Below are 12,330 nucleotides of genomic sequence, written 5' to 3' on the forward strand. Positions count from 1 at the left end.
TCCCCGCCCTCAGAAGTTCAGGGGACAGCAGGGGAGGCAGATGGCAAAGGACCGATGACAAGGGAGGCCTTGGGGCTGGGGTAGGGGTGCAGGCGTGTGGGTGGGAGCCCAGCAGGAGGCAGATGGAGCCAGCAGGCGGAGAAGGGGATGGAAAGAGGAGGCGTGCACCTGGACGTGGGCAATGTTTGCAGATTGACTGATTAAGTGTTCTGAATAAATCTGATAAAATAATGTTCCTGATGTCCATAAAGCAGGAGATGTTCCCTGCTTTTCATATCTATGTGTGTGTAAGGCAGTGTTCTGTTGTAGATACTTTATACCCCTAGAACTTTTAAAATATTTATTTACTTATTTTTGTGAGAGAGAGTGCATGAGTGGAGGGCAAGGGAGAGGGAGAAGTGGTCTCCCCGCTGAGCAGGGAGCCCAGTGCGGGGCTCGATCCCAGGACCCCAGGATCATGACCCGAGCCGAAGACAGGCACTTCACCGACTGAGCCCCCCAGGCGCCCTTGTCCCCACTTCCCATTTTTATACTTAGGGAAACGAAACCTGGTCTCATTACCTCCTGATGTACTTCAGGGTTTTCTCGCTTTTTGTCTCTAAAAGAGAGCCTTGGGTTGAGAGTCAGTGTTCAGGGTCAGAGGCACGGAAAGAGCAGTGGATGAGGGTGAGAAGGCCGGGCTCGGTGCCAGCTGCCTCACGACCTGGGTGGAAGCTCGGGGCGGTCACATAAGCCCTCTCAGCCCGAGGCTCTTGCCCACGGATGGGACATCGTGAGGAGTCACGTGGGTGGTGCTCTTGGCCCACAGTGCCCGGTGCTGGCGTGCGGCTTCTCTAGAAGCAGACTTGCAGGCAGAGATGAGTGCAGGGGGTCAGCTGGGGCAGCGTGGGCGGGGGGGTCAGACAGGGCGGAGGGAGGGTCGAGCTAGGACGCAGCTGCCGCGGGATGCCCGGAACTGGGTCGTCCTGCAGAGCCACCCGTGTTGGATCAGGGACTAAGGGGCCCTGCACTGGGCGGCTCCCATTAGCCACGGGCTAACCCAGAGAGGGTTTCTGCCAGAAGAGCGTCTGGGCTTGAACTTGGGGTCTGGGTGGCACTCTGCAGCACGCGCCACAAGGCGTGGATTACTAATCGTGAGTGTTAACTACTAGAGGTGAGTAGTTTAACAAACCCAGATTGCCTGGGTGGCTCGGCTGTTTGGGCAACTACCTTCAGCCTGGGTCATGATTCTGGAGTCCCGGGGTCCTGTCCCACGTTGGGCTCCCTGCTTGGCAGGGGGTCTGCTTCTCCCTCTGACCCACCCCCTTCTCGTGCTTTCTCTCTCTCTTTCAAATAAGGAAATAAAATATTTAAAATTAAAATAAAATAAAAATTAAAAAATAAAGCACATGTTCTAGGGGGACGAGCAGGTGCTAGATTTCTCAGGATGCGTGGCCTGGGACACTGTGCCGTTTGCTGTCACCAGGAAGACTACAACCACATCCACGGGGGCAAGTGGACCGTGAGCAACCTGCGGCTGTACCTGGAGAGCACCCGCGGCAAGGAGGTGACCAGCAAGCTGTTCGACGAGATCCACTGGATCATCGTGCAGTCGCTGAAGGCCGTGGCGGTGGGTTCCGGGCCGGGGGGCCCTGGGCGGGGCCTGCGAGCAGAGAGCGGCCAGGTGCCGGCAGCGGGGGATGCTTGTTTTCTCGCCACAAATACTTGTCTTTACGGGCTCGCCTCCCTCGTGTGCACGTGTCTGCCAGAGGCCGAGGCGGCTTCGGGCCCAGCTTCCAATGAGGTGCTGCGTGGGGCGCGCCAGGGGCCGGACGAGTCCTGCTGGGTTCCCGGCAGCTCCCCTGGGCCCGTGGATGCAGGAGGCGTACTTCGGCGTGAGCGGACGGTCAGGGATGGCCTCGTGGTGGCCTCCCCGTGTTTAGGCCTCCGGCTCTGTGACGTCGTGGGCATCCGGACACCGCCTCTCTGTTTGTTGCCTCAAGTCGGCTATTTGCTGGCTGGTTTGTGGTTTCTGTTTGTGTCTTGTTTTACTATTCAAAGCAGACAGGCATGTTTTTGAGGGAAAGGGAAAGGAGTCGACCCTGGGCCACTGGCTCTGGGCTGCTGTGTTCAGAGCTTCACGTGCGGCTTCCAGATGCTCGACACCCATGACTCATAGTGAATCGGAGACTCGGCCTGGAGCACGGACGTGCAGAGACAGGCACTGGGGCCCAGGCCTGCCGAGGGGGCCCCCGACAGACTGCCCCACGGCTGTGGGAACTGAGGGCACTCGGCCTGGCCCAGGGACTAGGCAACAGGTCCTGTGTGGAGTGGATGCCCTCCTCAGAGCCTTGGAGGCCTTCTCTGTGGAACTGGGAGACGGCGGGGTGGGGGGCTGGAGAGTTAGCAACTTCCTGTCCTACAGAGGCTGCTGGGACAGTGGTGTGGGCAGTGGCTGGGGGGTGGCACCCCAAGCTCTTTGGGGAGATGCAGTTCCACTGACTCCCCTGAAAAATCAGCCCCCGATTCTCCACTGCCCCCTGCCTCCTGCCTGGTTTTCCTCCAGTGGGTCAGGCTGGACTGGCCTGTCTCCCCTGAGGAGTTTGAGTTCTAAGTCCAGTGTTCAAAGTAGAGCCCACACACCCACTAAGGCTTAAAAAGGCCTTGCTGTCGGGTCTGTGTGCTGCTCTCTCTGTGGGGTGCACGAGGATCCCTAGGGCACACAGGATGTGGCTGCTTGCTAGGCCTTCCCACAGGTTTTGATCCAGGCAGGCGGGGCTGGGCCTGGGAATCTGCACTGTGAGTGGCCAGCAGGGTTTCTGATGTACCCGGAGACCAGTTTATGAAGTAGAATTGAACATTAAAAAGAAAATCCAAAATTCAGCAGTAAATGCATGGACTCTTGTCACGGAGAGCAGAGGTTCCTGACCGGGCACCCCGCATCCTTAAGGGCCCGAGAAGGGCCTGGCAGCCGGGCGGAGAGCGTCCGTGTGTTTGCGATGAGAGACTGCACAGGCTGAACTCTGTGTGCTGGCTGTGGAGCCGGACTTGTGTCCACTCCGGGGACAGTCCTGGGCGGACAGAGACGCCGCTGCTCAGATCAGGCTTCAGATGAGTGAGGCCCCGAGACCCCCGTGATTGCTTCGGGATGTCCCCTCTCGGCGGCTGAGTGCAGTTTCCATGTCTGAGCCGAGGAGGGGGAGGAACATGGCAGGGAGGGAGGGTAGCCTCGGGGGTGGAGAAGGGCGCGCTGGCCTTGGCAGTGAGACTCCTGCACCCAGCACCGCCAAGAGGTCACGCCGCCCCGCCGCCTGTGGCCTCCCTGGTGGTGGTGTCAGCCAGGCCCCCGGGGCCACCACGCAAGCCGCTTCCTCTCTTGCAGCCGGTGATGAACAACGACAAACACTGCTTCGAATGCTACGGGTACGACATCATCATCGACGACAAGCTGAAGCCCTGGTTGATCGAGGTAACCTTGCGGCTGCAGCCCCAGCAGCTGCCTCTGCCCGTCTCACCCTGGAGGCCCTGGGCAGGCCCCCGGCCGGCCGATGCAGCTGAGGAGGTGGAACGGGAGGGTGCGCAGGCGCCACAAGCTTGCAGGTGGACAGGGAGCCACTCCCCAGCTCTTGGCACCGAGCCCAGATCACTCAGCGGAGCTCAGCGCCGTGGCGTGCCGTGGCGCTCCCAGGTGCTTCCGGACATGTAGTGCCCTGGAGGTCCTGTCCTGTCCTCTTGAGGACATTGTTGCTGTTCAGGAAAGGAGCGCCCAGACCCGGAAGCCTGTGGGAGGCGGTAGCCTACCGGCCAGAGATAAGGGATGTTATCTTCCCATGCCGAGGCATACTTTGGGAGTGGATCCCTCTGGCTGTGGCTGGCCTCGGGGCACACACCGTTTCCCTGGTGACAGGCCTGGGTGATGCTTGCCTCAGCCGCTGTGGGTGCTGGTGGACGCGCCTGAGGCCCAGAGCCTGCCTTGCTGGGGTTGCCCTGCTTTGCTCTGTGGCCAGAGAGAGGGGCTTGGGGCTCAGGGGACACACGCCATGAGAACGAGGGCCGTCTGTTCCGTTGGTTTGTCTCCTTATGTGTGCCTCTGAACACCTGCCAAGGTAGATGGCTCAAGTCCTTTAGCTCAGTTCCATTTTGAGCCAGGAAAGTTCAGTCTCAAAAGGAGGGCATAGCGAGCGGTCCCTTGTAGGGCAGTGCAGTGGGAGCCCTTACAGGAAGCTGCTAGGAGAGCCGCCTTATCAGAGAGCAAACTGTTCCGGAACAATATTTTCCAGGTTACTTGTTATCTGCCAAAACTGTGGGGAGGGGGGAGGCATGCATGGAGATATACGTAGAGATAGAGAGGGATTTGCAGGTGCAAATATGAAATATTTCTGTGTTCGCTTTTTCCATTTTCAAAGTCCACTGGGCAACCCATTGTTCTACGGAGCATTTTTTTTCCATTAAAAAAAAGTAACTTGAATGGAAGTCAAGCTTTCCTTGACGAGCTAGATGGTAATTGTGAATAACACTAACATAATAACAGACCTTAATTTTAGCATATTTATGATAATCTTGGCGTTCTGGTATGGGAGCAGAGTAATTCCAAGGGCGCCTGAGGTTCGTACAGTCCCTTTCCCTGTTGTACGTTCGGCACTCCGCTGGCAGCTCAGAGACAGAGTCTGGCTGTGCGGGAGAAACCTGAGCCACTTGCAGACTTGCTGCTCCGCTCTCCCGCGGCCTGAGGGAACAGCTAACCAAGAGCGTTACAACTGTGCCTAAGTAAGAGTAAGTAGGTCGTAACTGGTGTCCCGTGGGTCTCTCCGCACAGTAAGTGCATATTAACCTGTGGACGTTTGACATTGCTTAGCAGCTCAGGGACCTTATGGGACTAACTTTCTGTCTTTCAGATGGGTTCCTAATTGGGCAGAATATTGCTTTGTTGGTGACTTAATTACTCCTTTCGCCAAAAAGGGGCCCCCTGGGACACCTGGGGGCTCAGTCGGTAGGTAGAGAATCCGACTCTTGATCTTGGGGCTTGAGCTGAGCCCCATGTTGGGTACAGAGATTACTCAAAGGGGGTGCATTACTTTTTACTCCAACCCCACGATGCTGCTTGGTCAGGCTGATCTGGTTCACTGATTCCAGCAAAGCTAGGGGTGGCGGGGGCTGTCAATACTTGGGACAGAGTTCATCACACAGGTGGACACGGAAGTTGTATTTGTGATCTACAGTCACTTGACATTTTTTTTAAAAGATTTTGTTTATTTGACAGAGAGAGAAATGGTGAAAGAGAGAACACAAGTGCGGGGGAGCTGGAGAGGGAGAAGCAGGCTCCCCACTGAGCAGGGAGCCCGATGCGGGGCTCGATCCCAGGACAGTGGGATCACGACCTGAGCCGAAGGCAGATGCTTAACAACTGAGCCACCCAAGTGCCCCATCATTTTTTCTAAAGATTTTAGAATCCAGTTTCTCCCAAACAGCCAGACTCTGTCTCTGTGCTGCTAGCAGAGTAACCAATGTACAACAGTACAAGGGATCACGATCTGAGCCAAAGGTAGATGCTTAACCAACTGAGCCCCCCTGGGCACGCCTTCACTTAACATTTTTATTTGTTTGATAAGTGATTTGCAAATCATAATCCTGGCCTGTTTTCTTTCTTTCTTTTTTTTTTTTTAAAGATTTTATTTATTTATTTGACAGACAGAGACCACAAGTAGGCAGAGAGGTGGGTAGAGAGAGAGGGGAGGAAGCAGGCTCCCTGCTGAGCAGAGAGCCCGATGCGGGGCTCGATCCCAGGACCTTGAGATCATGACCTGAGCCGAAGGCAGAGGCTTTAACGCACTGAGCCACCCAGGCACCCCTCCTGGCCCGTTTTCAATATTACTTATATTTCATCCAATAGCTAATGTAAGCAGATCCAAAAATGCTTCCTATGCGAAGTACTGGAGGGTATTAGATACGAACAGTATGACATGACAGCTTGACCCACAGCGTGTGGTAGCTGGCCTTTTCCTCAGCAGCACACGTGTTCACGCCGCAGAAGTCCGCCATCCCAGTGAAGAACGTGGTTCCTTTCCTCTCGCAGGTGAACGCGTCCCCATCTCTCACCTCCAGTACCGCCAACGACCGAATCCTGAAGTATAACCTGATCAACGACACTCTCAATATCGCGGTCCCGAACGGCGAGATTCCAGACTGTAAATGGAACAAGTCACCCCCGAAGGAAGTCCTCGGCAATTACGAAATTCTGTAAGTCTGTGTGCAGACTGGGCAGCTGTCCTTGTGCATTTCGGGTTGAGGGGCGTCTCAGCCCAACGTGGATTTTCTACACGTGTGTGGACTTGCCTTGGGCCAAGTATTTTCATTTATTATCAGTATTGCGGGATAGGTCATGTTGTAGCAGAAAAATGTGTCTTAAACTAGGCCCTTGCCTGGGTCTTTTGCTTGATCAACATTGATGGAGCGTTTGCCACCTGCTGGGCACCACGTGAGCCACTGGGGCAGGTGGGAGCAGGTGGGAACAGGTGGGAGCAGGAGAGCTCTATGGCTTGCCTTCTCCCGGGCCACCATGGAGCAGAGAGCCCCGGCGCACACCCAGGCTCCAGCAGCTGGAGCTGTGGGACCCTGATGAACTCTCTGCAGCTCTTTGAGCCTCCGTGTGTCCCGCTTGAGTGGGGCTCCTGCAAGCGATCTCACAGAGTTGGGAAGGCGAGAATGTTCGCGATGATCCTGACAGCTGAGGGCTGCCCACATGCCCCAAATCGTGCAGAGCTTCATTTCCCCAGAGACCCCCTGAGGTCAGTGTTGTCACGAGCGCCCTCTCACGCATGCGGAAACAAGGTTTGGAGAGCTACAGTGGCCTATTGGTGGTGACCTCGAGTGGGAGCAGCGTGAGAGCCTGTCAAGGGGACAGTGGTTGGGTGACGTACCATTGGTTCGTACTGTGGGATAGTGAGTGACCGCTGAGAGCAAGGCCCAGGAGCTCTGGTGGGGCCTGGGGGCTGCGGGAGGAAAGCTCGTTGTAGAAAAGGGTGCGCGAGGGACACGTGTTCGCTCGTCTGTGTGGGTGCGGCTGCCGTGGGCTGCGAGGTCTGGAAGGGGAGCTGGAGAAAAGACGAAATCAGTGCCCCAGATGGAAGGGGCGTGTGTGTTAGGGTCACGTTAGTCTTTGTGTAAAAGTAAAAATGCACATTTAACGTTTCAAGAAAACAAAGGAAGAATTTGTAGTGACCCTCGTGTGCCGCATGCCGATCCCAGGTGGGCGTTACTGGCGTGGGGACTCGGACTCCAGAGCCCACAGCTGGCGGCACTGTTTCCTCCGTGTGTGCCCTTGACGTATGCGCGCAGCACCGGGGAGCGGGGAGGGTCAGCTCAGAAGGGCAGTGTGGGGCCTCCGGGGCAGTGGTGGGGAGCTGCGAGTGTGACCACTCAGCATGGGGGTGGTTTTCTCTAGCCACGGGCAGTGGTTAAGTGGGTAAGTGCAGGGTGAGCCGGCACTGGGGGCTTGTCGGGCAGGGAGGAGGGTGAGGGGGAGGACAGTGGGGGGCAGTGGGAGGGGACTGGAGGTCCTGGTGCTTGCGGACTGCTGGGCTTGGGGCACAGGGATGGGAGCGGGGGAAGAAGAGGCAGAGGTCAGAGGGAGGGTCTGCAATCCGGGCTTTGCGGGATTGTGGTTACAAGGTCGGGGGCCGTGGAAACGGGCCTGAGCTGAGGCGAAGGATGAGGTCATGGGGGGGGTGCAAGGTCAGGGAATTGGGGTCTCTTGTTTGGTCATCGCCCTGACCAAGAACCGTGAGCCAGGGGCCTGAATCGTAAGGAATCAGGTTACAGGTAACTGCACAAGGCGCGTGGTGGATCCTGCTGAGCTGGGAGGGGGCCTTTGGGGGGACTCCGTCCAGACCCAGGGGCATGATGGGTGTGAGGGAAGCACCCCCACTGGAGGGGTGGCAGGGAAGCCATGTCTTTAGGGAGAACCGGGGTTTAGCGCAGGAAGGTGCAGAGGACGTTCCAGGATGAGGTGGGGACTCAGGAGTTTGCAGGTGAGCGGTGAGTTCTGAGGGGATCGGTCTTCCTCCAGCCAGCGTGGCGGCAGGCCGGGCTCTCGGAGCCCCGGGGCTGTTGGGGGAAGGCGGCAGACACCCCACTTCCGGTTAAAGACAGAGTCCGAGCCTCATTGCTGTTAGCTGACAAAGCAAAAAGGTGACCCCCCAACCCGCTCAGCGCCCCCCCCACCCCTGTGAGTAAGGAGGGCTCCCGCGCAGAGCTGATCGATCCAGGCGCTTCCACGCAGCCCTGCTCCCCAGTGCTCAGAGGACCTCACGGTCAGGAAGCCCGTTGCTGGCTCCCAGCCACGGCCTCCTGCAGCGGTAGCAGCTGCGTGGGCATGGAGGGCCCTGACTTTCTACCGCGTCTGTGCTCTGCCTCCCGTCGGGGGCTCGCAGTGGTCTCCAGAGTATGCCAGAAGCAAGAGGAGGAAGCCAGGCGCCAGTTAGCTGCCCAAGGTCATGCTACCGGTGCTGGCCCCCAAAAGTAGGTGCTCCTGTTGCCCTGATCGCCATCCTGGCCTTCAAGCCATGCGGCCTGGCTTTCTGTGCCTGCAGCCTCCAGAGCCCAGGGCTGAAGGTGCTGGGTATACGCTTGTACAGCCTTTAAAGCCCAACTGTGGTGGCTCAGTCCATTAAGTATCTGCCTTCGGCTCAGGTCATGAGATGCAGGGTCCAGCCCCGCATGGGGCTCCCTGCTCAGCCCAGAGTCTGCTTGAGATTCTCTCTCTCTGCTGCTGCCCCTCCCCCCACTCCCTCTCTCCCTCTCTAAATAAGGTAATTGATTTTTTTTTTTAAGATTTTATTTATTTTACAGAGAGAGAGGGAGAGAGAGGAGGTGGGCACATGAGCAGGGGCAGAGGGAGAGGGAGAAGCAGGCTCCCCACTGAGCCAGGAGCCTGATGTGGGACTCGATCCCAAGGCCCTGGGATTGTGACCTGAGCTGAAGGCAGACGCTCAACCCACTGAGCCAGCAAGCGTCCCTGATCTTTTTTTTTAAGCTTTTATTTATTGGTTTGTTAGAGAGATAGAACACGCACGTAAGCAGGGGGAACAGCGGGCAGAGGGAGAAGCAGGCTCCCCGTTGAGCAAGGAACCTGATGTGGGTGGGGCTCAACCCCAGGACCCTGGGATCATGACCTGAGCCGAAGGCAGACGCCAACTGAGCCACCCAGGCGTCCCAATAAATAAATCTTTTAAAAATAAAAAAATAAAAAATAAAACACCACTGGTCTGGTATAAAAAATAAAACACTACTGTCTGGACCGTGCCAGTGACTGCAACCCCCTTGTCATTCTACTCGAATGAGGAGGGGCCCTAGGAGACCATCCCTGCAGCACCCCTGGGAACAGCCCATCCCGGAGCCCCGCTGCTTGCCACAGGCACAGCGAGGCCGGTGAGCCCTGCGTGGTCGTTCTGCCCACTCCCCCCACCGTCGTCAGTGCATTCTTCCTGCACGCCCACCCAGCAGTGAGGTGCTGGGGGCACTGTGAGCCAGACAGATGGGGGTCACTGCAGTCCTCAGGTCAGCGATGGAGACACAGAACCAGCAACAGAGTGCTAACGGGGAGGGCTAACTTGTGAGCGGGGAGTCAGGGGCTCTAGCAGTCCTTGGGGTGGGGAGGGACCCCCACAGGCAGAACCTCAGTGTCCCTGGGGAGTCCCCCCTGTAGCAGCATCTCTCCTTAAGGAGATAGGGAGAGGAGGGCCCTCCGCTGTTGCCCTGATCCCCATTCTAGAAGAGGGAAACCCCGTAGTGTCTGCCGTGTGGAGAACAGTCAACAAACTGGCCTTCCTCCTCCGTGCCTTTCCCTTGCGGCCCCCCATTTGCCAGCAGAAGCACAAGGCAGCAAATATGTTCTTCAGTTCCAAAGCTTCTCCCCCACACTGCTCTCAGCTTGCGGATTCCGATTCTGGGAATAAACGTAGAACAGAAATAGCCCCTTTTCGAGAAGTCAGCAAAATTCAGCTAATGCAACCTAATTGAGCAGCATCGTACCTTTCGCATTGGACATGAACATCTACTTACGACAGAGTCTCCTCAGTCAGGGCGTGGCCACCAAAGGACACCTAGGAAGGAGGTTTACTAGGGAACAGAAATGTTTTTCATGCTCTTGATACACAGGGTTAAAAGGCCCCAATTAAGAGTCTGAAGTCTTGGGATTTATTTGATCCCACAGACCTTCCGACCCTGAGTAAACCTCTCCCCAGGGTCAGATGGAAAGTGGGGATCTGTCAGGAGGGTGATCGAAGTCACTGGGACCCCACAAGTGGGACCCCATCACCAGGGCCTGCACCTGCCAGGCCCCACAGTGGGTGCAGTGACATTTCTTCAGCCTCGCGGACCCCTTAGGAGGGGCTCACTGTGGCAAGAGAAGCCAGGGACTACCCAGATGTCCGAATCGGGCACGGGCATCCACGATTCTAGCTCCGTCCTTTCTGAGGCAGAAGCCCAGGCTCTGTGTCCTACACAGGCCATGCTTTCACACCACACAGGTCTGGCACGTGAATGCTAGTGGGCCAATGCAGGGGAGGCCTCAGCTGGTGGGTGCTCAATCTGGCCTTTCTTGCAGAGGTGACCTGCTCACCCTGTCCTGGTCCCCTCTCCCCAGGTGGGTCACTCGCACCCTGTTCCCATCTGAAGTGGGGTCCGTCATACCTGCCCCCAGATGCTGTGTGTAAGAATATCTCCAGACATCTGTCCTCTCCCTCACCTCCCTGGTGTCTCATGTTTCCTTGGGGGTCACTGCTGACTTCCGCCTGGTAGGAAGCCTTTAGAAAACGTCGACGGCAGGAGCTGGGAACAGTTCGCAGAGTAATTGAGCAAGTCTGTGCCCGCCTGCTCTGTGGTCTCAGGCAGGGTCTGCTGGGCTGGCAGTTGGGAGGCATGTGGGGGGGTTGGGGGGCGGGCAGGCTGCTTCCCTGGGCGACGTGGGGTCTACGGGATTGGCCGTGCTCGGCGCTGCTGCCCCTTCTGCCAAGCCCTGAAGGTGATCCTCTGTTTGCAGCTATGACGAAGAGCTGGCGCAGGGCGATGGCGCTGACCGAGAGCTGAGAAGCCGTCAGGGTCAGTCGCAGGGGCCCAAGGGGGGCCGATCGCGAGACTCGGGCAGAACCGTCCTCACCACCTGGAAGTGAGCACCAGTCGCCACGAAAGACGGCGAGCCAGACCTGCCGGATACTCAGTGCACCCGGGCCCATTTCAAAATTTTCCTTTTTCTAGAGCTTTTTCCCCCCTTTCCTAAGCGCTGTAAATAAAGGCACTTCTTTGGGAGGTTAAGGAGTCTCTTGTGAGGAAAGGATGCCCCGCTTCTCCTTCCCTCTCACACAGTACCTCTGAGACCAGACGTGTGGGGAGTTTCCCCACACCCAGCCCGTCAGCGCTCCTCCGGCTCTTGCTGGGTGTCCACGATTTCTCTCCATTTTGATACCATCTGCCTGGAGATGGCGGCTGATCCCACCGGGGAAGGACCCAGTCCCGCAAAGCTGTCCCCCGTGCCCCCGCATCCCCATAACCTCAGAAGCCGATCCTGCTGTCTGCTGTACTCCTGACCTCCCTGCTCTAAGTGGGAGGTTCCCATCACCTTTCTCCAAGGGCTTTATTCCTTGGCCAGAGTGGCTCACGGGACTCAGGAAAGCCGTTCACCTGCTCGATTACCCATTTCTCTTGAACGATGCAACTTGGGTCAGCCTGATGGAAGAGATGCAGGAGGCAAGGTATGGGGGAAGGGGTGGGGAGCTTCCGTACCCTCTCTGGGTACGCCGCCCTTCCAGCGCCTTCCTGGGGTGACCAGCCTGGAAGCTCTCTGGAGTCCGTATTCGAGATTTGTGAAGGTTTCATTATATATGGCATTGGTTGATTAAGTCATTGGCCATCGAAGATTGTTTCAACCTTTAGCCCCACCTCCTCCCCAAGAGCTGGGGGGCAGCGGCTGGAAGTGTCCACCCTCTGATCCCCGCGTGGTCCCCTGGCAGCCAGTCAGGCTACCTGGGAGCCCCCGGCCACCGGGTCAGCCATCAGCACAAAATGGCTTGGTTGAAAGGAACTCTTTAGGAATAACAGAAGACACCGTTTCTCTTTTACCGGGGCTATTTCAGGAACGGGGAACAAAACTAAGTATTCTAACAAAAAGCTGTCCCTGTCGCTCTTGGAAAGGAAAGGACAGGGGTTTTAGGAACTGTGTGACAGGAACAGGGACAAAGACCAAATCTCTATTTCTATCTTTCTTTTTTTTTTTAATTAAAAGATTTTATTTATTCATCTGAGAGAGACATGCGAGAGAGGGGAACACAAGCAAGGGGAGGGAGAGGGAGAAGCAGG

At 56.9% G+C, this 12,330-nt stretch overlaps 1 protein-coding gene across 4 annotated transcripts in view; it reads left to right on the top strand.

Annotated features, from left to right (window-relative positions):
• TTLL1 (tubulin tyrosine ligase like 1) overlaps positions 1–11,289 on the top strand; it is a 30,351-nt gene extending 19,062 nt beyond the window's left edge. For all 4 annotated transcript variants that reach the window (XM_044227625.1, XM_044227626.1, XM_044227627.1 and 1 more), the window contains 4 exons: positions 1,466–1,609; positions 3,362–3,448; positions 6,053–6,216; positions 11,018–11,289. In XM_044227625.1, the coding sequence (XP_044083560.1) occupies positions 1,466–1,609; positions 3,362–3,448; positions 6,053–6,216; positions 11,018–11,147 (525 nt within the window). In that variant the 3' untranslated portion in view covers positions 11,148–11,289. The remainder of the gene's footprint in view (positions 1–1,465; positions 1,610–3,361; positions 3,449–6,052; positions 6,217–11,017) is intronic.
• Positions 11,290–12,330: the final 1,041 nt, after the last annotated feature.

Source organism: Neovison vison, chromosome 12 (assembly GCF_020171115.1).
Source record: "Neovison vison isolate M4711 chromosome 12, ASM_NN_V1, whole genome shotgun sequence".
Classification (NCBI taxonomy): domain Eukaryota; kingdom Metazoa; phylum Chordata; class Mammalia; order Carnivora; family Mustelidae; genus Neogale; species Neogale vison.